We start from the raw sequence: 26,724 nt of genomic DNA on the forward strand, positions 1-26,724 counted from the left end.
AGCTGGGCTACTTCTATTGTGCTACCCTGTCAGTAACCTCCTGAACGTTAACGGAGACTGCCTGCAACTCAGTCTTATAAGCAGACTCCAGTCTCAACATGTACCCCTATATGTCCTCTTTAGTTGTGATTGCAGTCATGATAGTTTTAGGGTGGGAGAGCATGTTACTCCAAACACACAAAATGTATTCTTACTAAGGTGTATACCATCATTAAACATGTAAATATTTCAGAGGGAGGAATCGAGAGAAGTGGCAATATAAATTCTAAAATATAACTTATATTAGTATTGTTTAAAATACCTTGCATGAATTAAAATAACTACTAGGGCACAAAATCAGGGTTTATTGGTACACACGATTGGGACCCCTATCTTTTTTATGTGTAGTGTCCTATTAGAATTTAATGCCGGGAGGAAGTAAATTATTCTAAGGTAGGAATAGGATGCCATTCACACTAGTGTCCTATCCTTAATGACTGGTTTATTGTAAATTATAAACCTGAAAGGAAATCCTTCACAAGTTTGGATTGCTATTATACAGGCATTGATAGTGATTGCACAAGCCAGTGTAATGCCCATACACTGTGATATAAGATTGGCTGAGCGTGCGTAGTATCTTCTGCTATGCTGCACTGTGGGTCAGCGCCTGCTTTCTATTTTGGACTTGCCTGCAATTGTTGTTATGCTGATATGCCTTGGTCCGAAGAAGGTACAGTGTGCAGAACACTGCTCTGTTACAATGTGCTATAATTCAGCATGCTTCCTAACTTCCTAGCACCAATCGCGCAATAAGCAGCAAAGACTTACCGGCTATGGAGAGGGCTCAGCCCATGAGACCTCTCCATTCTCCCCCCGGACTCACCACACTGCTGGCAGGGAGCTAGGTAGAGAAACAATTAAAAAGCAGTGGAATAATTCAAATGCACGACAAAGGCATTTTTAAAATCAACATGCCAGAGGCTATTGGAAACTTATCATGGAAAAATAATCTTCTATCCCCTTTAAGGCCAAAACTAGGTTCTTGAATAAGGGGATAATGTGGTGAGACAAATCACTGTGTTCTTAAATAGCAACGGCACCAAGGTGTTAATTGTATTGTTTTATGTAATTGCTTTTAGTTATGTTGTGGTACCTAAACTTGCATCTACTTATCTTCCAGACATATAGTAGGCAACCCCTGTCCAGCTTGCTGTCTCAGTGCATGCGCATAGAGGAGGAAAATGCCTCAATGCTGAGACAGATTATGAGGAATGAAGAGGAGGCTATGAAAAGTGCCACTCAGAAACTTCAGCAGTATGACAGGGCAGGAGTAAGTATCGGAGCAGAGATTACATCTGAATTTGTATTTATTTTATAGTTATAGGTATTTGAACTCTTAATTATGAAGCTCTTCCATGTCTTATTGAGCCTTGATGTCCCGTCACTCACTTAACATAGTGAGTAGAAAAGTGATTCTTTGGTTAGCGTGGCAATGTAGAATCTTTGCCACAGTAGCCCCGCTTAACATGTGTGTAATTTTCATTTGTATAGTTAGTTTGCTCTGTCTGGCATTTGTGCATTTATTATAACCCCGGCTTATTCTGTCATTAGTGAGTAATTGGTAAATCGGCTAAGAGCAACTGTAAAAGCAATATACCAAAAAAAGTAATCTTGATCCAGCAGTGACCGGTATGTGGATAAAGTAATCATAGGCTTTATTTTTCAGGAAGTAAAATAGGAGGACATAATAATGCCGAACAACATGTTTCCACCTTTAGGTCTTACTCATGATTTGTAACAGACCATAAGTAAGACCTAAGGGTTGAAACATGTTGACCAATGTCATTTCATCATTTCCTATTATAAAGCTTGAGAATATTTTACCTTCATATCCGTGACTGCTGGATCATGATTTCTTTTTTGCATAGTTTACATTAGAGCCTTAAATAGATTCCATGCACCAGGGATGACTGGAGTGCTGAGCTGACTTTATACATTTAAAAGCAATGCAGCTTTATAGGAGCAAGAAGCAGACATTATGCACTACTCCACAGATATTGCTGTCTGCCTTCTGGGATGCTCTGTGTGTTGCTGGCCCATCCAATTACCTATTATTGACCTATACATAGGGTGGACTCACATTGACATTTTTTTTTACATCAGTGATTTTTCACTGAACTCATTTTGGTTTATGGACACATACAGATTGGTTATCTCTTCCTGGTTTCATTGATGCCGAACTGAACCATTCTTTTCAATGGGCTTTTTGACACTTTATTTTTTTTCACTGAGCAGTGGTAAGTTAAGAATCTTAACAAATGGTTCAGTAAGGCATCAGTGACAAATCACTGCAGCCAGGAAGAGAAAACCCATCTGTATGTGTCCATAAGCCAAAAAGGCTTCAGTGAAAATTCACTTATGTGTAAAAAAACGCCATTGTGAAACCACCATTAGGCCTTTTTAACACAACCGAATACTTTTGGTTGTATGCTAGTCGTACCATAACGATTCAGTGGAATGCAGCCACAGGCATTTTAACAGGCAATCCACCCATACATATTAATGGACATATTGCCCAAAGTAACGTTCTGTACACAAGAAAAAGATAGCGTTTCTTCTGTACTCCTCCCTGTGGAGAGGGGAAGGGTGGGCGGTATTCTCGCCCGGCTATGGCCTTGACGAGAATATGTTCTTGTGAAAGAGGGTTTAGTCTGGAAGTTCTATTTGACTGCGCTGACCGTTTCTAGCACCATTTTCTCTTACAAAAGAGACCTTGGCTAATAAAAAGGACCAGGGCAAACATCTCTTGTATTTTTAAGGGCTGTAAATGTCTGGTTTCTATATATTCCTCAGAGTAATGTTTGTGCAGTACAAGCTTGGATAGATCATCAAGTTCGGGATGCTCAGCAGGATCTGGAGTTGACCAGAAAAAGCGGAAAGGAACGCTTAAATGGTATGGGACAGTAATTACTGTATTTCCTTAGATAGAACACAAATACATGCACAGCTACATTTATTTAAACTGGATTAATGCTGGATTATTAGAAAATAATTTTTGAAACTTATGCAGAATGTGTACCTGTGTTAACTTGTAAGAGTAGCGGTTGTAATGTACATCTACCTTATTTATTATGCTAACAGAATTTCACTCTCAGTAGCTCTAGTCAATGACACTCGGAGAAATCTGCTCATTTATGAAGTATAAGAACTTCTCAGCTCTTCTGCAAAATCAAAAAACACACAAGTATGCCAAGTCATACAAGTCAACCCCAATACCTAAGCCAATCTTCTCAAAGTGATGTAATATTACCAACAAGAAGGCAGGTCAGGACATTTAGTGCTCAACTTCTAGACTTGTGTTATCAATACAGTGCAAGAGCATTTTAGCATTTGGCAATCATTTGTAAACGTAGCTAAAAATCCTGAACGTAGTTAATTCTTTAATTGCTTTAAATACATTAATGTTGCTGAGCTCTTGTTTAAGTTTGGCTATGTTCAGATACTGAGTTTTTATTATTGTATCTGAGTACCGTCAGTGTGCAATTTGTTTTTCATAGATGTATTACTTTTATATACGGCTGCCTCACCTAGGAGTTGGGGAAGTAGGGGATACTGAGTGGCCTTCCATGTCTTGGAACATTGGGGCTCATTTACTAAGGGTCACGCTGTGCACTTGGATAAAAGGGCTTGCACAGGTATTTAAGAAGTGTCTGCGCTGTGATTGTGTCGCACGCAACCCTTTAGTGGCGCAGCTGCGCTGGCTTCCATAAGACACAAATTAGGGGGCGTGCTGTCGGTCGGTCCAAATGATTCACACTGAGCGCTGTATATAACTTTGAAATTGTGTCACACACCCTATGTTAACTAAAGGTGCACCACAAAAAAGATGGTGAACTTTGTCAGACCTGAGCGGAGAAGCGACACATTCATGATTTTCTGTGAACTCCAGCGGCAATGTAAGTAAATGTGCCCATTGTGAACAGCACTCAGACAATAGCATCTCCCATATGAATAAGCTATAAAGAAGAACTGTCACCAGAATTATACCCCTCACACCAGTAATATCTGCTGGTAAATTGTTAAAAGTCCTCACCATATCACTATAGATCAGTGGATCTAAACTTTAAGTGCCAGTCCAGGTTTCGGGTGTGTCATGTAGGACCCGGTCATATTGCCGGATTGTTGGTTATGCATCCAATCTAGCAAATTGACACCCCTAGCTACTAGCCATGGCCAGTCCCCCTGAACAATCACAGCTATGGCTAGTAGCTAGGGGTGTCAATTTGCTGGATTGGCTGCATGGCCAACAATCTGTCAATATGGACCCACATTTAAGTTCAGATCCACTCTATATATCACCTAAGGTGTTGTACTTCTTACACGCCACAGTCAAACATGACCGCAGCGTGTAAGGGGCTTCTCATGTGGATCGAGCCCCCCACCACACTTACTGGGGGAAGTCTGATCCTCCGCTGGCAGCGCCGGTGTATGTCAGTACCCGGGGCTGCACAATTTTTTCTATTCTAGTTTTTATGCAGTAAAATTGAATAAATATAAATAAAACTGTATAAATGAGAAAACACCATAATCGTAGTGATCTGTAGAATAAAGATAATACATTATTTTTATGCTACAGTGAACGCCACCCCCAAAAAGTGCTAAAAATCCAAAACAAGAATTGATTTTATTTTTCTCCACGCATTAAATAGTTAATAAAATCACACCAATAAGCTAAAGACCCACTAAAATCAAGTTTTCTGGCCAACCAAGTGCATCTGGCCAACCTTTGTTGTGAATTCATTTCGGTAAAAGGAATTATTGTAACAACTATTAGGTCAAATTTGTGGTGTAAAAAAAATGAAATCCAGATCTTATAGGATAAAGCTGGGTAATTTATAGTGGAGATCTAAGCCAGTTCCCAATGTGTCAAGTGTATTGGGGGAAGGAAACAATCCCTCCTGCCCTGGCTAATGATATGAAAATTATGTGCGTGCCTGTGCTTTGTTCATTTGCAATGGCTAACTGCATGAATCCTCTGGCTTATGGTAGGTATCCATCTGGTATGCTGCTGGTTGTTGAAAGCTAAAAAAATCGGTTACTCAGACCCTACTTCAGATACAAAAATCCCGCTGTGGTGACAGCACCTGGGTATGGAAAGTTTTTAGATGCACAACTGATTTCCAACTAGTTTCAAAGGCTCACTGCCTCCTGCCTCAGATTTTTGTATCCGAGCCACTGGCCGGGGCTCCTTTATGCTTTCTGTATTGTAAATGAACCAAGCACAGGAACACACAATATTCATCAGCCTGTTTATTTAGTCTTACACACACGATTTTTATATCCTTAGCCAGCGCAGCAGTTATTGGGGCACATTTACTTACCAGGTCATTCGAGTTCACTTTAACTTAGGGCGTGCGTCACAATTTGAAAAGTTAAATACAGCGTTCAGTCCGAATTAGTCTGTCCGACGGGAAGGTCCATAATTTGTGTCACATGGAAGCCAGCGCAGCTGCGCCACAAAAGGGTCATGTGCGACCCAATCCCAGCGCAGACAATTATTATATACCTGTGCAAGCCGTTTTAGCCATGAAGAATGTGCACAGTCCCATTAAAGTGCGTTGAAAAGCGGCGTGAAGCCCTTAGTATATGTGCCCATTGTCTTTATATGATTTTTGTAGTCTAGAGTATCTAGCCTCTATTTGCTGGAAGGATGGATTTTCAGCAACACATGAGTGATGGCACCATACAAACACAGATGCATTTCCATTCACAAGACTACCCCAGTGAGTCCCTTGTGCATTGTTTTAAAGGTCTGTTTTATAAAACACCAATTTTAGGAAATCTAAGCATATTAAGAAAGCTGCATTTTCTTGCAGCTTTTAAAAGATTTTTGTTAAGACACGTTGCAATGATAAGAACGTAAGAACAGGTCTGTGTTTAACTAATATCCTATGCAAGAATTCACCTCTAGAATGAAAGGAGCTTAACAGGACAACCCTTGAAGGCCTTTGATCATTGTTTATAATTTTAACCAGATAGAATAATATTAATATGGTACAGGCAGTCCCCAGGTTACGTACACGATAGGTCCCACAGGCTTGTACTTAAGTTAAATTTGTATCTAAGTCGATACTCTATATTTTATAATTATAGATCCAGACAAAAAATGTTTTTGTCCCAGTAACAATTGTATTTTCCAAATATTTTTGTTGTAATGGGACCAAGGATTATCAATAAAGCTTCATTGCAGACACCTGACAGCTGATCATTGCAGTCTGGGATTATTGTAAAGCATCCACCAGGTCAGAGTGGGCAGATGGGTCTGTTTGTAACTAGGAGTCGTCTGTAAGTCGGGTGTCCTTAAGTAGGGGACCACCTGTATTCACTTGAGTTTGAAACTAAGTTTTGTTTTGTATCCTCCTCAGAACTGCGTCTTCAGTTGAAGAACTATGAAGAAAATATACAAGAGGTCCAGAAAGACTTGCAGGATCTGCGGAACTACAGAGACCGAGGCCATTCAGTTAAAGCCCTTCAGGCTGCAGAGCTCGAGAGACAGCTGCAAGTAATGAGTAAACTGCATAAGGTAAGAAAGATACTGGGGGTCATTTACTAAGGGCCCAAATCGCAATTTTTCGTCGGGTTTCCCGAATATTACCGATTTGCGCCATTTTTCCCTGAATTGGCTCAGGTTTTTTTGATGCACGCGATCGAATTGTGGCGCATCGGCGCCGCCATGCATGTGATGGAAATCGGGGGCGTGGCCGTCTCAAAACCCGACAGATTTGGAAAAAACACGGAATTTTTTTAAAAAAATGTGTCGCTTGACACGCACTTACCTGCACCAAGAAATAGAAGGTGAACTCCAGCGGACCTCTGCACAGCAGCGACACCTAGTGGATATCGGCGCACGGACCTTAGTGAATCCCGTCCGGACCCGAATCAGCGTCGGAGAACCCGCTGCTGGATCGCGACTGGACCGGGTAAGTAAATGTGCCCCATTGTCTTCATATACTTGACCTCACCTCCTATTTCTTATTGCAGTCTGAACTCCCTTTACCCTGTGTGTAGTGTTATGTCTGCACACAGATAATGTTCTGAGTGTGTGTAGGGACGGTCTCTTTAACTTTCCAACAGAAGTGGGCATGGTACCCATGTGTGTGGCTAAAGAACAAATACTGGGGCACATTTACTTACCCGGTCCTGCGCGATCCCCGCTGTGTGTTGTCCACCAAGAATGAACTTTGCCGCAATTCACTAAGATCTTGCGCCCAATTTGCATCAGTCTCTTCCCCGCTCAGGTACGCTGGAGTTCACCTTCTTGTTCCAGGTGTATGTAAGTGCATGTCTTGCGGCGCAATTGTAAAGTTAAATCCTGCACTCAGTCCGAATCAGTTGGATCATCCGACGGCCCGCCCCCCCCCCCATTTATGTCGCATGAAAGTTGGCGCGATTGCGCGTGCAACACGATCCCCTTCTAAATAGCTGTCACAGCGACGCAAATTCTGAAAATTTCTTAAAGCCGATGAAAGTGCGATCTGCGGGACCCTTAGTAAATAAGCCCCACTGTCTGCATTGAATATGTGCCAACAATGTGGGTTTCCATTACTGTGGATTGTGTAGGGCACATGTTGGCCTTGGGTCACTTCCTCTAAAGTATGTAACTCAATAAAAAGTAAGTCTGTTTATTTATGGTAGTGTGTTAACCTTCTTTACATTATTACCAAATGCCATGTAAAAGGTGAGAAGCATGAAGAAGACAAATATATGAATGCTCCTTTTAACATTTGCCTTTTACATCTCCTTCAGGACCAAGCTGCTGATGTGGAAGCATTGGCTCAAACAGAGATTGAAAATTTGTTGGAAAGTCATTATAAACTGAAGGACAATGTGCTCCAAGGTGTAGTAGAGGTGGGCGAAACTGTGTTTTTTACAATAAATTGAACTATCATAATAACTAGACTTTAAAAGGAACCTGTCACCACATTTTCACATATTCAGCTAGTGGAAGATTCCCATAGAGCCCTATTAACTAACTGACACCTTTCTTTAAGCTACAAATAGTTTTCCTTACATCCCCATAAATCAACTATATATTCCCTGGCATCAGATGGCGTGTCCTGTTTGGCCGACCTGTCCCATCTACCAGGGACGTGACTAGAGTCCACTGGGCCATGGACAAAATTCCTAAAGGGGACCCCCACCTACCAAATTTAGTTAACCCCTGCCTCATAAGGTGAGTACAACCTCTGCCATCTTTTATATTTTCTCCCTCTTTGGCTAAGTGTTCTCCTACTGCTAATAGTTTAACTGTCCACTTTTTTGCCCAGACTAAGGTTTTAGTAATGTCTCCATTTATGTTAAGCACACCCTTTTAGAGTGACTGTCCAGTTCCTTGTCGCTTCCATCTTAGTTCATGTTTAATATGTTCTTTCTTTCTAAGTTCCCAGTTTTATAGTTTGTGCCCCCTCTTCTTCTACCCTCAGTTCCCTATTCACCATATTCACTAAATCCTTCCAACAGCTCCCCATCCCTTCATTCGCCCCCACATTCCATCAGCTATTTATGACCTCAGCAAACCCCACAAACTATCAGCTCCTCCACACACACCATCAGCTCCAAATCATTCCAGCCCCCCACAATCCATCAATTCCCCATGACTTCAGCTCCTAACTCCACACACTATCACCCCCCCCACACACACACTCCATCAGCTTCTCATGATCTCAGCCCCTAGCACCACACACTATCAACCCTCCTCTGTTGTACTGCATTGTAACATCCATGGGCCCACGCCTCTTTAAGGTCGCTGTTGCACACCCTGCAACCACGATTGTTACACCCCTGCCATCTACTCCTCCCCATGTCTTATGGCTTCTTACAATTCAGCACTTCATGTCATGTCACCAGGGTTATGTCATCTAAGGTCCTATAACCTTTACATTTGCAAAATGTACCCCATGTATGTATCTGATCACATTACATCACAGCATGCCTCCATGGACTTCTACTCTTCTCCATCGTCCATGGAGGCTGCTGTGATTTAATGTAGTTGTATTTGAGGCAGAGCAGTGATTTAAAGAGACACCAACCTGTCAGTCAAAATAAAGGATATGGTTCACTGGCTGCCTAAAAAAAGGCAAGTAAGCTCATTTGGATATCAGAAAATGGCTGTAATTAAGATACAGAGCCTCACTGTCAGCTAATTTGGGCTGTTATGGGGAAGGTAGGGGTGTTGTAACCCTTTACCAATAGGCATTGTTGGTTTGGGGATACAATTCCAGTGACAGGTTTTCTTTAAAGCTGAGTGAACAATCCCGTACGTTTTTAGAGACTTTTGTTACATGGCAACTACTGGATAAATAAGTCTGTGGTGGTGGTTGTGATAGCTGGGGATATACACTTACCGGCCACTTTATTAGGTACACCATGCTAGTAATGGGTTGGACCCCCTTTTGCCTTCAGAACTGCCTCAATTCTTCGTGGCATAGATTCAACAAGGTGCTGGAAGCATTCCTCAGAGATTTTGGTCCATATTGACATGATGGCATCACACAGTTGCCGCAGATTTGTTGGCTGCACATCCATGATTCGAATCTCCCGTTCCACCACATCCCAAAGATGCTCTATTGGATTGAGATCTGGTGACTGTGGAGGCCATTTGAGTACAGAGAACTCATTGTCATGTTCAAGAAACCAGTCTGAGATGATTCCAGCTTTATGACATGGCGCATTATCCTGCTGAAAGTAGCCATCAGATGTTGGGTACATTGTGGTCATAAAGGGATGGACATGGTCAGCAACAATACTCAGGTAGGCTGTGGCGTTGCAATGATGCTCAATTGGTACCAAGGGGCCCAAAGAGTGCCAAGAAAATATTCCCCACACCATGACACCACCACCACCAGCCTGAACCGTTGATACAAGGCAGGATGAATCCATGCTTTCATGTTGTTGACGCCAAATTCTGACCCTACAATCCGAATGTCGCAGCAGAAATCGAGACTCATCAGACCAGGCAAAGTTTTTCCAATCTTCTACTGTCCAATTTCGATGAGCTTGTGCAAATTGTAGCCTCAGTTTCCTGTTCTTAACTAAAAGCAGTGGCACCCGGTGTGGTCTTCTGCTGCTGTTGCCCATCTGCCTCAAAGTTCGACGTACTGTGCGTTCAGAGATGCTCTTCTGCCTACCTTGGTTGTAACGGTTGGCGATTTGAGTCACTGTTGCCTTTCTATCAGCTTGAACCAGTCTGCCCATTCTCCTCTGACCTCTGGCATCAACAAGGCATTTCTGCCCACAGAACTGCCGCTCACTGGATGTTTTTTCTTTTTCGGACCATTCTCTGTAAACCCTAGAGATGGTTTTGCGTGAAAATCCCAGTAGATCAGCAGTTTCTGAAATACTCAGACCAGCCCTTCTGGCACCAACAACCATGCCACGTTCAAAGGCACTCAAATCACCTTTCTTCCCCATACTGATGCTCGGTTTGAACTGCAGGAGATTGTCTTGACCATGTCTACATGCCTAAATGCACTGAGTTGCCGCCATGTGATTGGCTGATTAGAAATTAAGTGTTAACGAGCAGTTGGACAGGTGTACCTAATAAAGTGGCTGGTGAGTGTATATATATAGACATGTTGTTAGAATACAAAGTCAAAGCTGAATAAAACGTGATAAAAATTTTGTATTTAAGGTAAATTAAATATCAAATCATTCCATTATGTGATTTTAGTGTGGAAATGTATTTCAAAACTACATACAGGGAGAGCCAATATGGATACACATAAATAAAATGGGAATGGTTAATGATATCAACCTTCTGTTTGTGGCACATTATTATATGGGAGGGGGGAAACTTTTCAAAATGGGTGTTGATCACGGTGTCCATTTTAAAATCCATCCTTTTTTTCCAATGGGCAGAAGGTCATGTAAATGCATCAAACCCATTGAGAACCTGTGTAGAAGACCATAATCCAGAATGTTCTCCTCAGGTTCCCAAGACCTCTCCTCTGGGCCGAACGCCTTTCAGTCTACAAGATAGAATCTCTTCCCTCTGACCGTCTTCATATCAAGGACCTCTTTCACCTCGAAGACATCAGAACCATCAGCTTCAGGAGGAGGTACTTGCCGGGAGAAGAGATTCAGGATGACAGGTTTCAGCAGGAAGACGTGGAAGGAATTTGGGATGCGCATGATGGGAGGAAAGCGGAAACCTTGAACGGTCCCAAGAAACGTGGACCCAGTTTGTAACTGGGGATCTTCAACTGAACATACCTGGAGGACAGCCACACTTTGTCCTGGAAAGAAGATGGGAAGAGGCCTGCATTTTTTATCAGCCTGAGTTTTTGTGCGGACGGACGTCCAAAGCAGAGACTGACGTGTCTGTTCATCAGACACGGAGAGAGGTGTCCAGGGAGTTTTAGGAGAACTCTGCCCATGGCAGTGGAGTAGACCAGTCATCCTGTCGGGCGGAGATAACAGCCTAGGATCTGATTAACCCTCTCGACTTGTCCATTAGACTGAGGGTGATACGCTCAAGAAAATTCCAATTTCAGTTGGCTGTACAGAGAACACCAGAACTGGGAGACAAACTGGACCCCACAGTCTGATGCAGTATGCAGCGGGAGACCATGTAGCCAGAAGATGTGAGTGAAGAACAAGCTGGCAAGGTGTGGAACAGACGACAGACCTGGCAGAGGAACAAAGTGGGGCATCTTGGAAAAGCGGTCGGTTACCACCCAGATTACTGTATTACCCGAGAAAGATGGGAAATTGGTGATAAAGTCCATTGCCACGTGAGTCCACTGGCAGCTGGGTATCAGTAACGGCTGAAGAAGACCAGCTGGTTTAAGATGAGATGGCTTGTTTCAGGCCCAGGAAGTGCAGGAGCCCACAAAATCTTGTACATCCTTGAACAGATCTGGCCAGCAGTAGAAAAGGGAAATGAGGGCGACAGAGTGTTGCACCCCAGGATGCCTAGCCAGACAAGAGCAGTATCTTCTTCCGCAGAGCAGGTCGGACATAAGTCTTGCCAGGAGAAAGTTTCCGAAGGTCCACTGGAGCAGCAAGAACCAATCATTCAGAAGGAACAATATGCCTAGGAACTGGTTCTTCTCCAACTACATCCAAGGCATGAGAGACGGCATTGGCCTTAATAGTCTTCCCTGCAGGTCAAAAGTGTATCATAAAGTTGAAGTGGGAGAAGAAAAGGGACAGCAGTCTGGAGATAAAGGAGATTCTTGTGGTCTGTGTAGATACAGACTGGATGATGAGCTCCCTCCAGCATATAACGCCATTCCAAGGCTAGCTTTATGGCCAGAAGCTCCCGATCATCTATGGAATAATTCCTCTCTGCGGCAGAGAAGGTCTTGGAGAAGAAGCTGCAAGTGAGGATTTGACCTTTGGGCCCTTTCTGGGTGAGAACGTCTCCAGCACCAATCAATGAGGCATCAACCTCTAGCAGGAATGTGCTCTCTGAATCAGGCCAGGTGAGGAAGGAAGCAAAGGCAGACTTCAGCTTGGAGAAAGCTTTGGAGTAGCATTTTTCTTCATCAGTGCCATGATGGGAGAAACAAGAGAGAAGAAATGCGGTATATACTGCTGGTAGTAGTTAGCAAAGCCCAAAAACCTCTGGATAGCACATTGTCCTACTTGGCGAGGCCACTGAAGTACCGAAAATAACTTGGCAGGATCCATCAAAAGAGATGATGTATCAGGGAAAGGAAGACTCTTTTGATGAAACTGGCACTTCTCGTGTTTAGCGTAAAGGCGAATGGCCCTTAGATATTTAAGGACTTGCCGTACGTGCGACTGGTGGGTCTCGAGGTCCGTAGAGAACACCAGGATATCATTGAGGTAGACCACGAAACAAATATATAACAAGTCTCTGAAAATGTAATTGACGAACTCCTGAAAAACAGCTGGAGTGTTAAAGAGTCCAAAGGACGAGGTTATACGCCCCACGTAGGTCTAGTAGGCCGCGATAGTCTATGCAGGGACAGAGTGACCCATCCTCTTTGGCCACAAAGAAGAACCCTGCATCGGCCGGCAGGAGAAGAAGACTTGTGTATGAATCCCCTCTGCAGATTCTCCTTCACTAAGGCAGACATAGCAACGGTTTCAGGCACAGAAGGAGGATATAAATGACCCCGTGGACACGTGCCTGGCAATAGGTCTATAGGGCCGTCGTAAGGGTGGGGGGTGCGGTGGCAGGGTCTCCGCTTGCTTTTCTGAGAAGACATCAGCAAAGTCCTAATATGGAGCGGGAAGACCCATCAGTCACTTAGAGGACATCGGAGAAGACCCGGTAGAGACGGCACAAGTCTCCAAACTGCGTGACTGGTATTCCGGTCCCCAGAGGAGAACTTTACTGGTCAGCCAGTTGAGCACATGTTAGTGCAACCACAAAAGACCCAGAAGAACAGACGATGTGGACCGGGGAAGCATGTAAAAAGAAAATCTCTCCTTGTGCAAGGCTCCCACTTGCAGACATAGGGGCTCAGTGTGGTACCGGACCGGGTTGTAGAGAATATGAGAATATGCCCACTGACAGGGGTGTCTTCTTGAGAGGGACCACAGGAAGATGATGCTGATAGACCAGGGCAGCATCCATGAAATTTCCTGCAGAACAGGAATCTAGGAAGGAAGATACTTGAACCTGATTACCTGTAACAGAGTAAGACAGGTATGTTCAGACATGGAGAAGCTTTGTTCTCACCTGGGAACTCTTCTCCCAAGAACCCTAGGTGTGTGCCTTTCCCGGACACTATGGACGGACTGGACATGACATAAGGAAGTGCTCCAGGTTGTCTGCAACATTCTTGGGAAGACAGACAAGCTCTATCCTCCTGCATGGGCTCCTCTGCAGCGGACACGGAAGATGGCTGAGGTGGTCTTTGGAAGACTGGAGCCAGGCGGGGCAGACGTCGGGTCCTAACTTGGGGTTGTTCCAGACGTTGCTCCTTCGATCGCTCAGTAAACCAGATGGATGTCAATCTGAGTTGCCAGAGAGATGTGATCACTCAGCGTAGACGGCACATCCCATGTACGGAACTGGACCGCCTAGTCCCCAACAGAGGAGTCCCCTTGACGCAAGTTCAGCAGTGCAGACTCGGCAGAAGATGCCAGGGGAAGGTTAGTTAACGAGCAGGCAGGCTCCGGGGGCACAGTAAGGCACACGGGTGTGACCGCAACCCCGGATATGGGTCGCAGGGGCACCCGTGGCCGTGACACATATGCATAGCCTGACAGGATAATTGCTTGATTCTGCCATAGAGACAATTGGCACTCCGAGAAGCCTGATTATTGTGGCAGGTGAGGAAGTAGGCCACTACATGCCACTGTCCTGTATGACTATGACACCTACCTTATATACCCGAGTATAAGTCAATCCGAGTATAAACCGAGACCCCTAATTTGAGCACAAAAACCAATTGACTCGAGTATAAGCTGAGGGTGGGAAATGCATTGGTCACAGCCCCCCAGTATATAGCTTGCCAGCTCCTGTAGTATATAGCCTGCCAGCTCCTGTAGTATATAGCCTGCCAGCCCCCTGTAGTATATAGTCTGCCAGCCCCTGTAGTGTTTAGCCTTCCAGTCCCTGTAGTATATAGCCTGCTATCCCCTGTAGTATATAGCCTGCCAGCCCCTCTAGTATATAGCCTGCCCCCCCCCCCAAGTATATAGTCTGCCAGCCCTTCTAGTATATAGCCAGACAGCCCCCTGTAGAATATAGCCTGCCAGCCCCAATATAATGCCTGTAGGAAAAAAACAAAAAGAGTACTCACTTTCTGACGCCCCCCTGGCAGGTCCTCTACTATCCATCGCGGCTCAGGCATCAGCTCCGTGTCCCTGCGCGGTCCGTCACAGGCACCTGGCTGACATCATAGTGTGCCGATGCCGACGCACATAGTAGAATGTCAGCGAGCGGCTGATGCCACGATGCCTGCAACGGACCGCGCAGGGACATGTAGCCATTGCAGGGGATGCAATGGATAGAAGAGGACCTACTGGGGCCGTCGGAAGGTACACTTTTTGTAGATACAGTAAGTGGTAAAACTATCATCACACCTGTTAGTGTAGGGGCTTGGTTGCCAGTTACAGCCCTTACAGGGCTCACCTGAGCCCAAGTGATCGCCATCATGTACATGTTTGTCAGTACAACTTTGTGCAGTTTAGTTTTATCACCTGCATTAAAAAAATTGTTTTAGAAGTTTAGTTGCGTTTTAATTTTAAGCTTCACATAGATGAAAAGAAGCAAAGACGATAAAAAAACGTAGATGCTTTTTTTCACTCTTTTCAACTAATTTTATGCAAAACATAAACCATATGACAACGATGACCTTTTATGTAACCCTGTAACCAAGTCACCATATTTATTTATTATATATTTCCTGCCCATTCATCTTCCATATATAGTTCCCATTATACTCTTCCATAGAATAAAAAAGGTTATGGCTGTGGGAAAGTAGGGATGAAAAATGGAGTAAAAAGGTAAAACTTCTATCTATTAGACATTTGTAACATATTTTGAGGTCCAGTGTCTGTGGGAGTAGGACACTTTAAAGGCATATTTCCTGACAAGATACTTGCATTGAGGAGGTATTTTATAATGAAGCTGGGGAACTTTATATTCACTTGAACATTGAGGCGATGGACACTGCCTAGTTTTATATAAACCATGTACAGACCAATAGGACATCTCCTGCATTCTGTAATAGATTTCTTTAAAGGTAAGTAATAAAAGCACAGGAATCCCTGACATGCCAGGAGAGGCTCCGGTGCCTCTGCTGTCCCTGCTGATATCAGGGGATCTCCTCTGTTCCCAGAGTTATGTCTGGCATGCACCATGCTGGATCTGTGCTGAGTCTGTTCTTTAAGCTGCATTCTTCCTTTATGTAAATCTTCCAGAAACACTCCAAAAAAGGAGCCAAATCATTTCATGCAATTGGTCAGTAAAGTTTAGTGCTGCTCTCAGATGTGCCTTTGCCATCCGCTTTATACAAAACTGTATTGAGGATCCATAGAACCTGCACATAGAGTAAAGACTTCTACTTGTATATTTAGATAAATGTGATTGCGGGGTACCGATAATTTTTATGGCAACCAGAGACAAGCATATAAAGTCACCCATTCAGATGAAGTGTCTAATAGGCTGTCTGTCAGTATGGTATAACACAGTATAATACACTGTATCATCGCATGTGGAAGCCCCCGTAGTGGGACTTAAAAATGTAGAAAAAAAATGTCAAAACCTATGTCAAAAAGTCTAAACAACAAGACCAAATCATCAGTCATGTGTAGGCAAAAAGCAGCATGTGGGCTGTGCGCCTGTGACTCTGGCAGGGCACGTGCATGCGCCAGAAGTCCGGCAAGCCAGATAATCATGTAGAAGTAAGGAGGCAGGGCATGCCGCAGCTAAGAGATGGAAGGGGACAGGGGGCTCAGTCCAAGCAGCCGTCAGGAGCCAGGCCAGCTTGACTGCTTCATCTAGCTCCCCACCACCTTAACTGCATCAGAGCAAGGATAGATGCTCCTTTTACTGGCATGCTGCAACACTGGCCCATTATAAAAATGCCTTCAGAACACATTAAAGCTGCCAGGCTTTCAGGAGGTGACATAAAAGTTGTTTTACGCTGAAAGATAAGTTTATATAATGGGGTAAATCATAGAGTTACTTTAGCCAGACAGCCCCATGTAGAATATAGCCTGCCAGCCCCAATATAATGCCTGTAGGAAAAAAACAAAAAGAGTACTCACTTTCTGACGCCCCCCTGGCACGTCCTCTACTATCCATCGCAGCTCCCGCATCAGCTCCGTGTCCCTGCGCGGTCCGTCACAGGCACCATGATGTTTGAGAGATAAGTTTATATAATGGGGTAAATCATGGAGTTACTATTATTTAGGGCTCACTTGAAGTCACTTGAAGCCCAAACAGGTTGCTCAAATGTGAGTCTTGGCGGTTCTTATGAAAACATGCCAGGAAGGTACTAAATGGCCAAGTCGTTAAGGGGTTAAAATTTACAAATTATCCAGAAAAAAAATAAGCCCTAATACAGCTACATTGAAAAAGAAAAAAGGCATTGCTCATGGCATATGGAAAGGGACAATTTCAACAAATGCATTAAGGTGCAATATAGGCTCGTCATTAAGGGGTTAACATACCGCAGAGGGGCACATTTATTTACCCGATCCTGTCGCGATCCAGCGGCGCGTTCTCCATCGAGGATTCGGGTCTTCCGGCCATTCACTAAGGTAGTGTGCCCGATGTCCACCAGGTGTCGCTGCTGCGCCGAGGTTCGCCAACCTATCCTGGGTGCATGTAAGCGCGTGTCAAGCGATACATTTATTTTTAAAAATACAGCGGTTTTTCCAAATCCATCGGGTTTTCCGACGGCCACGCCCCCGATTTCCGTCGCATGCATGCGTGCACCGATGCACCACAATCCGATCGCGTGCGCCAAAAACCCAGGGCAATTCAGGGAAAAACTGCGCAAATCTGTAATATTCGGGAAACCCGACAAAAAATAGAGATTCGGGCGCTTAGTAAATGACCCCCAGAGTCCTGCATTTTACATCTCAATAGGGACATAACCAGGAGAGGCTGGGCCCCATAGCTGACCTGTGAATGGGGCCCTTTTACGAAAAATATACATATCTGCACTCACACATGTTTATATACTCTTACACACATTTATACACTTATGTACACACATTTATACACTCATATGTATATGAGTGTATGTATACATTTATACGCTTAAATATACAGTATTTACAAATATACATACAGTATACACACATACAGTCTATACACTCCTTACATGATATTCACATGCAGCATATACACAGCTCAAGAATATACAGAATATACACATACATTCAGCATATACACATCACATGTACACACACATATAATACCATATACAGACATACAGCATATATACACACATGCAGTATATACACACATACACCATATAAACATCACAGTCTTATAATCCCAGGGCCCAGTAACCACTGACCACATTGGGAAAGTAGACAGCAGAAAGTAGATGAAGGACTTCTTTTCCTGCTGTCCCCTCCCCCTCTCCTGACTTTTTTTTATCTGGGTTGCCAGCTCGGCTGTCTACTGTGGAAGTTGTGCACTGTTGTATACATACACTTCTGTACAATGTGCAGTATAATATGAAAATAATGGTGCATATCCTCCATTCTTTAGTGTGGCAGGTCAGGTACCGGGCCCCCTGAAACTGCGGGCCCCGTAGCAGCTGATTTTTGAAATTCTTGCAGGCTATGCTATATGTATATGTTATTTCCTGTAGTGGCACCATTTTTTGAGAAAGAATGTATATATCCTTAGGGCGCGTTCACATGGTGTGTTTTGGTTGCGGTTTTTTATTGCGTTTTGAAATGCATTACAACAGCTAAGGAGAGAGGGGAATTGCCTAATTACATTATTGTTAACATTTGCGTTTACAAGAAATTTCAAAACGCAACCAAAACACACCATGTGAACGCGCCCTTAATTGGAGTTACTACATTTCCCTTGGGAATTGGAGCAGGATCATTAGCTACAATACGGCCTGGTGTGATTATTACAAGTTGAGGACGTTGAGCTCCAGTTTTATAATTTTATATTTTTAACTCTGAATGGTTGGACCGATTCGGGACTGTATTCTCTGTGTGGGTATGTGCTATATGCAATTTTATTTATATGTTCTGTGTCTAGATATATGTATCTATAAAACTATGTGGAATTGTACAGAAGATATTCCATTTGTCCACAGAAACATCTTGAGTCTCTGCCTCTTTCTCTGAAAAGGATGTGTCTTCAGAACCAGGAGATGAGAAGTGAAATTAAAGCCTATCAGCAGGTAATGGGTTGCATTTACTAAGAGCTTTGCACCAGCTTTCAGTCAGATTTTACATGTTTTTTCTTGCAGAAACTGCTTGCACAGGTATTTAAGAAGTGTCTGCACCACAAATGTGTCGCACACGACCGGTGTGTGGCGGAGCTGCACTAGGCACCATGTGACACAAATTAGGGGGTGTTCCGGCACTCAGTTAACCCGTATGCCAGATTTAACATGCAAAGTCTGTTGCACACTCTATGTTAAAGGTGCACCACACAAAAATTGGTGAACTCTGTTGGGCCAGTGCGGGGAAGCGCCAGATTCATGATTTCTGGCGCACGTTCTTAATGAATATGGCGCACCATGCACCATACACAGGCAGAGCACTTTTAGTGAAGTTTCCTACATTCTTAGTAAATGTGCCCCAATGCTTTTTGATCCTGTCAGGTTACATTTATGAGGCAGTTTGGATATTAATTTTCTAAAGTTACGTACGTACGTACGGGTTTCTATAGGTTTGTTCTTAAGCCGAATTTGTATGCAAGTCAGAACCTTATATTTTATAATTGTAACCCCAGCCAAAATTTTTTTGGTCTCTGTGACAATTGGATTTTAAAAATGTTGGATTGTCATAAGAATCAGGATTAACAACAAGGCGGCTTAATTGCAGACACCATTGATAACTGTTACAGCTGATAATTGTAGCCTATGTCTAAAGTACAATAAATTACCAATATCCAGAGGTCCGTTTGTAACTAGGGGTCGTCTGTAATTCGGTGTTCTTAAGTAGGGGACTGTCTGTACATGGCATGGAGGTGGTGTATTTGCGGTTTCAATTGCAAATTCCTGCACTGCACAAGAATTTGCGATTATTCCAGAAAACTGGCGTAGAAGTAGTGATAAATCCCCCCAAAGTGTAATTTTTTTGCAGAATCATCTGGGGTTTTCATTACTACTATTGATTTGGAGAATGTACGATCTTTTGTTCATTTTTATTTTTTGGATTTTTCCGAAATGCCAAAAAAGTGTTGCTTAAGATTATATTGCAGTATATCGTGAAAAATACTGTAGATCAGTATTAGTTTCCCATAGACCATTACAAATCTGTCTATATGACAGGCCCTGAAATCTCTGAGACTCTGGACTGCCATGGGTATGGATCGCCATCCCCGAGGTGTCACTGGGCTCGACGATCTATTGCCATGACAGCCCAGGGTCTCTGTGAGATTCCTGGGCCTGTCATCCTTGCCAAGATGCCAGTGTAATTAAAAGGGTTTACACCCATGATCTGTACCATCATTGACTGTGGGCGATAGCCGATTTAGTGTTGCAGTTTGCGGTAAGGGGTGCAACTACAACAGATTTATCATTCAGCATCATACAATAATAAATCTGTCAAAGTTGAGACTGTCCATCTAGCTGTACACGGTCTTACTTTGACACTTTGCTCCACACTTTTGATAAATCTGCCCCATAGACTATAGTTTAGGAGAACTGGTAAAAAGAGATGCCTCATGGATGCAACTACGTAATGCGTAGTCACACATAAAAACATTTTCTTTTAAAAGATGATTACAGGGCTTCAGGATGAGCTAAAAAGTTTGCAGGAAACTGGAGAATTTCTTCGAAGGTCATGGAAGGAGGAGACAGACCAGCTCTGCGGAGATCTACTGCTTAGCAAGTCTAGGTAAATGTACCCTATGTTTATATACAGGCTGGGTTTATACATACAATTTATACATTTGTTCTTAAATTTTATTAAGAGGATCCAAAAAGAAAGTAAAGTATAGCAGAAAGGCTTATGCTTCTCTTATTAATATTCACACTCTATAATCAAAGAATATAAAACATTTTAGCAGACACTGCATGTGTGAATCCCTTCTTATTCCAAAGATACCCGATGCAGAGTTGCTGCTGCATTTCTCAGTGGACCGTCTACATTAATTCTGACCGCATTTTGGCTCATTTGAGCCTTGATTACCAAGGGTCTATTTTTCAAAACAAGCATGTTTTGAAAAAACTTCAGAACTATTTAACTTACCCAAGTGGCTTTGAGACTGTTTTTTCATGAATGTCGTACATCAAGTTAGTGAGAAAGTTTGGTTGATATACAGTATTTTCAAAATGTTCTGTTTTTCATATTGATAGTCTTACTACCCAAATTAGTTACAAACTAACATTTACCATATCTCAGCTTTTGTGTTTTCATCATTTTATAATTGCCCTATTGTTTTCTTACGATGCTGGAAAGTTCACAAATCGAACAGCATTTTTTCAAAAGATTTTTAGAATCCATTATTTTAGGGGTTTTGGAAGTCCTGTTAATCGAAACCCCCCACATATCACCCCATTAACTTCACCCCCCAAACTTTTCAAAACAGCAGGTAGGAAGCTTGTTAACCCTTTAAGTATTTTACAGTTCAAGTTCAAACAAAATGAAGGTTTGATTTATAATTTACTTATTTCATAATTTTTTTTAAATTTAGATCATATTTATTAAATTTAGCCATCAAATTTTCTGTTTAATGAAAACAAAAGCACAGCAAACAACCTTTTCCAGTTCCTAATACTCAATGGCAGGCGAAGTGTGGCACACAGACAGTTGGGCTTTCAGTACGCAGAGATTACACACAGTGCATGTGCATAAAACCAAGTTTTATTATAAGATTTACAATTTACAAAGTGTACATTGAATTTGATCCTCTCTTTTCCTTCTAGTTGCTCGGCTGATGAAGATTTAGTCCTGGATATCCCCCTGAAGCAGCCACTGTCTATCTAGTGCTTAACAGTCTGCATGTTTCTTGTGTGCTCCTATACGTATACAACCACAAAACATGATGATAAATACATGGATAAAGTCCTTGTTGTATGTTTTTTGCTAAGAGACCAAAGACTTTGGTTCAGCCTATGCAGGACCAATTCTAGCAGACAGCAGCATACACATCATCATATATAACAGACAGCAGCATACACATCATCATATACAGCAGACAGCAGCATACACATCATCATATACAGCAGACAGCAGCATACACATCATCATATACAGCAGACAGCAGCATACACATCATCATATATAACAGACAGCAGCATACGCATCATCATATATAACAGACAGCAGCATACGCATCATTATATACAGCAGACAGCAGCATACACATCATCATATACAGAAGACAGCAGCATACGCATCATCATATACAGCAGACAACAGCATACGCATCATCATATACAACAGACAGCAGCATGCACATCCTCATATACAGCAGACAGCAGCATACATAGCATCACATACAGCATCACACACAGAAGACAGCAGAATACACAGCATCATATACAACAGACAGCAGCATACACATCATCATATACAGCAGACAGCAGCATACACATCATCATATACAGCAGACAGCAGCATACACATCATCATATACAGCAGACAGCAGCATACGCTTCATCATATACAGCAGACAGCAGCATGCACATCCTCATATACAGCAGACAGCAGCATACATAGCATCACATACAGCATCACACACAGAAGACAGCAGCATACACATCATCATATACAGCAGACAGCAGCATACGCATCATCACATACAGCATCACACACAGCAGACAGCAGCATACACAGCATCATATACAGCATGCAGAAGCATACACAGCATCACACATAGCAGGTAGCAGCATACACAGCATCACACAGTGGGCAGCAGCATACACAGCATCACACACAGCAGGCAGAAGCATACACAGCATCATACACAGCAGGCAGCAGCATACACACAGCATCATAAACAGCAGGCAGCAGTATACACACAGCATATGCATGTAGCATACACACAGCATCATACACACACAGAATTTACATGTAACATACACACAGCATATACATGCAGCAAGCAGCATACAAATACAGTATACACACAAAACATCATACACAGCAGGCAGCAGCTTACACACAGCAGCATACATATAGCTGCTGATGAACTTCAGAAGCTCCAAGCTGGTGAGCGGAGCTTGATAATCTGAGCTTCTGCAGCAGGTGCAGAAAGCTCAGATCACCGGAGGATCTATTCTGGCTGTGAAGCTTCCGCACAGGCTTCCCTCCAGATGCTTCTCCTTCATCAGACAATAAGGAGCAGGCCCTTGGGAGCCAGCCTTCCCTATACAACACATCGCCAGTCTGCCCCACCCTCCTGCTGCCGGGCAGCGCTGCTGTGCACGGACGTGTGACATCATCAAACGCCGCCTATGTCCTCCAGAGCCATAGAGCAGCGCTACATTGAGGATATAGATACGAATCAGGGCAGCAGCAGGTCCGTACTGCTAGTCAGGGTTTCGGGCGAGTGCCCAAATCACCCGCAGCTGTTTTGCCGCCTGCCTCAGGGCTCCGCATCTGCTGCCTGAGGCTAAATTTTTATCCCACTGAAAAAACCTTCGACAGTCCAGCCAAGTTCCGGAAAAAACTTTTGAGATTTTTATTTAGTCAAAATACAAACATCCACTGCATTGTTTCTCAATGTTCCCTTTCTCTGTCCAACGCGTTTCAAACGGATTAACCGTTCTTAGTCATGGTGTATACACCATGTATTTTGTATTTTGACTAAATAAAAATCTCAAAAGTTTTTTCCGGAACTTGGCTGGACTGTCGAAGGTTTTTTCAGTAAGCTATTGTGACCTCCGCAAACGAGGTGAAGCCCGTGCCGGTTCCGAGGTACTTAGAGGCTGGAGGTGAGCTGGAATGAGAGCTTTTTTCACTGATAAATTTTTATCCCACCTCATGGCAGATGCAGCCCTGAGCCTATGTAGGGCTAGATGTCCAGGTATTCCAGACAAACTAATAAAGCTGAATGATAACTCATGTGAGTGTGAAGAGTATATTCTCTATAACTGTTGGGTAGCAACTTGTATACTGCACTTAATGCTGCTACTGCTGTTCTTTGTTTACATTTTCATTGCACTTTTACCAGTTATCACAGTACATGATGGTTGTGCGTGGATGTTACAAAATTGTAGCTGGTGATACCTGAGGGTTTGGGTTTTATAAAACAATGCAGTAAGGTGACATGATATATGCAGCATTGATTTAGTGCTAAATATGGTATGCATTGCCAAGTTCTTATGTCCCCAAGTAGCCATACCACTGGAACATTATAAAAATAATGAAACGTCACTGAGATCCAGAAAATAGGTCATTAACACTAGACAGATTGCAGTTGTATTGGGCACCTAGTGACGGACAGGGGCTATAAATGAGTAGCACAGAAGTATCATTAATAGACTGTATTGGTTTAGCTAGCTATATACAGTGCCAAATTAGTGTTTATTTAGTAAAATTGGGGAAAAATAAAAAATCTTTTCTGAATGGCTCTCCTTCCAGTCTATGCCCGGCCATGTGTCCAGACAGTAGTTTACCATCACACATGGGACATCAACATACTCGGGAGAAATTGGGGTATCAAACTTTGATCTTAGATGAGCCCAGTTAGCATGTTTATTAGACAGAGAACACTGGATGAGTGGATTTGTTGATCCAGATAAAAGTTATATAATGATACAACAACCTCCCAGCCTGCCCCGTTTTTTAACTACGCATTGTAGGCGATAGTCTGAACCCAATTGACAGCATTTGGCAGGTTAGGAGTAGTAGCAAGCTTATCTCCATTGTAGGAAACGCATTACAGCCATTGCACCATGTACTACTGCAACAACGGAGCACGAGAAGTGACCGATACATGCTGACGAACAATGAGGTTTCAAAACTCTTTTATACCAAGAGCCATCAATTTGTAAAATAAATGGACTCAAGGAGCAGAACAAACTTAAGAACAAACCTCCGGAGCCTATCTTGTATGTAACCCGGGGACTTCCTGTATTGTATTGTATATATTTTTCTCTTTAAACAGAAACACTGGTGCTGGTCACATGTATCTGATATGCAGCACAAGTTTTGCATAAACATATCAGTTATTACATATAGGAATCAGCACCAAACATGGAACATAAAACCAAAGTAACCAAAATAACCAATTGTTTTCTACCGATATCTACATAAAGCTGTGATATCCATCTTTTTGAAGCAGAGCCTCCCGGCTGGTTATCAGAGGTATAAGTGACAAATTACAAAGTCTAGCATTACAGAAGGATTGGTTTTGATTATAAGAGAACTCATGAGCTGGTGGAAGATTAGACTTTATGGATGATATGCTCCATTTTGAGAATACCCTGTTTCCGCCATTGAATGAACAAGTGAGTTTCAAGTCTGGCTGCTCCAACAGGTGTTTTGAAATTTGGAATGAGAGTTTGTGTTGTTTACACAACATTTTCCATGTGGCCGTGTCTCTGATAAGCAAGGTTTGGGGGGGGGGGTAATTTAGTATGTGGTGTATGAAGGTTAGCTATGATGAAGCCAGTCAACTAGATTCCTTGTTGAGCACGCTAAATCATACCATCTAACATCTGGGAAGTTTTGGCCTACTGAGGACATTGGAAACATTAAACATTATAAAGAGATTTGAGGTCTTTTGCCATGCCATAAAAACTGATTTTAAGATTTATTTGTCTTAAGTTCTGAAAAGCAAGGGCAACTGCAATGTAAAAGTCTTGCCTAAACTTTTTCCAATAACTAACTAAAAACTTTATCTATTGTTTAGGCAGATGAACTTTAGAGGCTACTCGGGAGTGGAGCAGCCGGCTGAGCACTAGGAGCGTGGTGGCTATTCAGTCGGGCCCACTCATGGGCAGTAACATCTTGCTCTTTTCAACAGTAAGCCGAGTTACTGCGCATGTGTGGGAGCAGGCTGAATATTAGAAGAGTGCTGCGGGGATGCGCCTGGAGGTAAGACTTCAGAGGCTACAGAGGATGGTGTAGCCTTAGCTCCAGCGCACAGCAACTCCACGTACCAGTAGCCTCTGAAGTTCACATGTTAGTTATGGGGAAAAAATTTAGGTAAAGGCAGTGTAGTACTTGGTAGACAGAAGGGTATCTACAATCAGTTAGTGTATTCCTGATGGTAGGTTTCCTATAAAGAAACGGCAGGAATTGGATCTTTATATTCATCTTGCATTCCCAACTATGAATTTACATCTCTGGCTCTGTAGATAACAGAACTACAAGGCGTGAAAGATAAAATTCTCTTTGTACGATGTCAGAACTATGGTTCTCCAGATATTGGCGTTTATCTAGCCTCTCAGCCTGACATTTCTTCTCTGACAAAAGACCGTTTTATGCTCATTTTCACATGATTTTAGAAGAGATTTTTTATAGGTAAATTGGTGAGATTTCACATAAAGGAAGGTAATTCTAGAAAGGATATTGCGTACCCTACACGAGGGTAAAAGTAGGTGACCAGTAACCTTTAATTTTGCAGTCTAGAAACTGGAACTTCCTTAATAAATAATAATTCCTATATTTATATAGTGCACACAGATTACGCAGCGCTGCACAGAACTTGCCAAATCAGTCTCTGTCCCCATGGGGCTCACAATCTAATCAACCTTCCAGTATGTTTTGGAGTGTGGGAGGACCTGGAGTTTACATCCAGAAGAAAAACTATAGACAAAACACTTCTCTGAGGGTTCATTACATTAATTGTTTAATAGCTTTTCTGTAAAGTAAACGGCAACTTTTCAGTTTTCTAGCAGATTTTGTTTGCCCTTGATGTGCCTGTTGGTGCCACAATAGTTGTCCTTTTCCGACACACAAGCCTTTTTTTTTGGGGCCCAAATTTGAAATCCTGACACTTTTTCTGCACTGTAGATGTTTCTGGTCCTCGCTTAGAGCTGTAAAAAGCTGGTCTACAGAGTTGTATTTCACCTTCATAAATGTGGAGACAGTTCTAACCCTTTTAGGCCATGCGCCAATTTATTAACCACTTGCGCCAAAATCTAACATCCC

At 42.8% G+C, this 26,724-nt stretch overlaps 1 protein-coding gene across 3 annotated transcripts in view; it reads left to right on the forward strand.

Moving 5' to 3' along the window:
* C6H20orf96 (chromosome 6 C20orf96 homolog) overlaps window positions 1-21,687 on the forward strand; it is a 42,849-nt gene extending 21,162 nt beyond the window's left edge. For all 3 annotated transcript variants that reach the window (XM_072110755.1, XM_072110753.1, XM_072110752.1), the window contains exons 4-10: window positions 1,160-1,309; window positions 2,833-2,932; window positions 6,405-6,562; window positions 7,786-7,887; window positions 18,762-18,848; window positions 20,396-20,514; window positions 21,546-21,687. In XM_072110755.1, coding sequence (XP_071966856.1) covers window positions 1,160-1,309; window positions 2,833-2,932; window positions 6,405-6,562; window positions 7,786-7,887; window positions 18,762-18,848; window positions 20,396-20,514; window positions 21,546-21,606 — 777 coding nt within the window. In that variant the 3' untranslated portion in view covers window positions 21,607-21,687. The remainder of the gene's footprint in view (window positions 1-1,159; window positions 1,310-2,832; window positions 2,933-6,404; window positions 6,563-7,785; window positions 7,888-18,761; window positions 18,849-20,395; window positions 20,515-21,545) is intronic.
* The last annotated feature ends 5,037 nt before the right edge of the window (window positions 21,688-26,724 follow it).

This window comes from Engystomops pustulosus, chromosome 6 (assembly GCF_040894005.1).
Source record: "Engystomops pustulosus chromosome 6, aEngPut4.maternal, whole genome shotgun sequence".
NCBI lineage: Eukaryota > Metazoa > Chordata > Amphibia > Anura > Leptodactylidae > Engystomops > Engystomops pustulosus.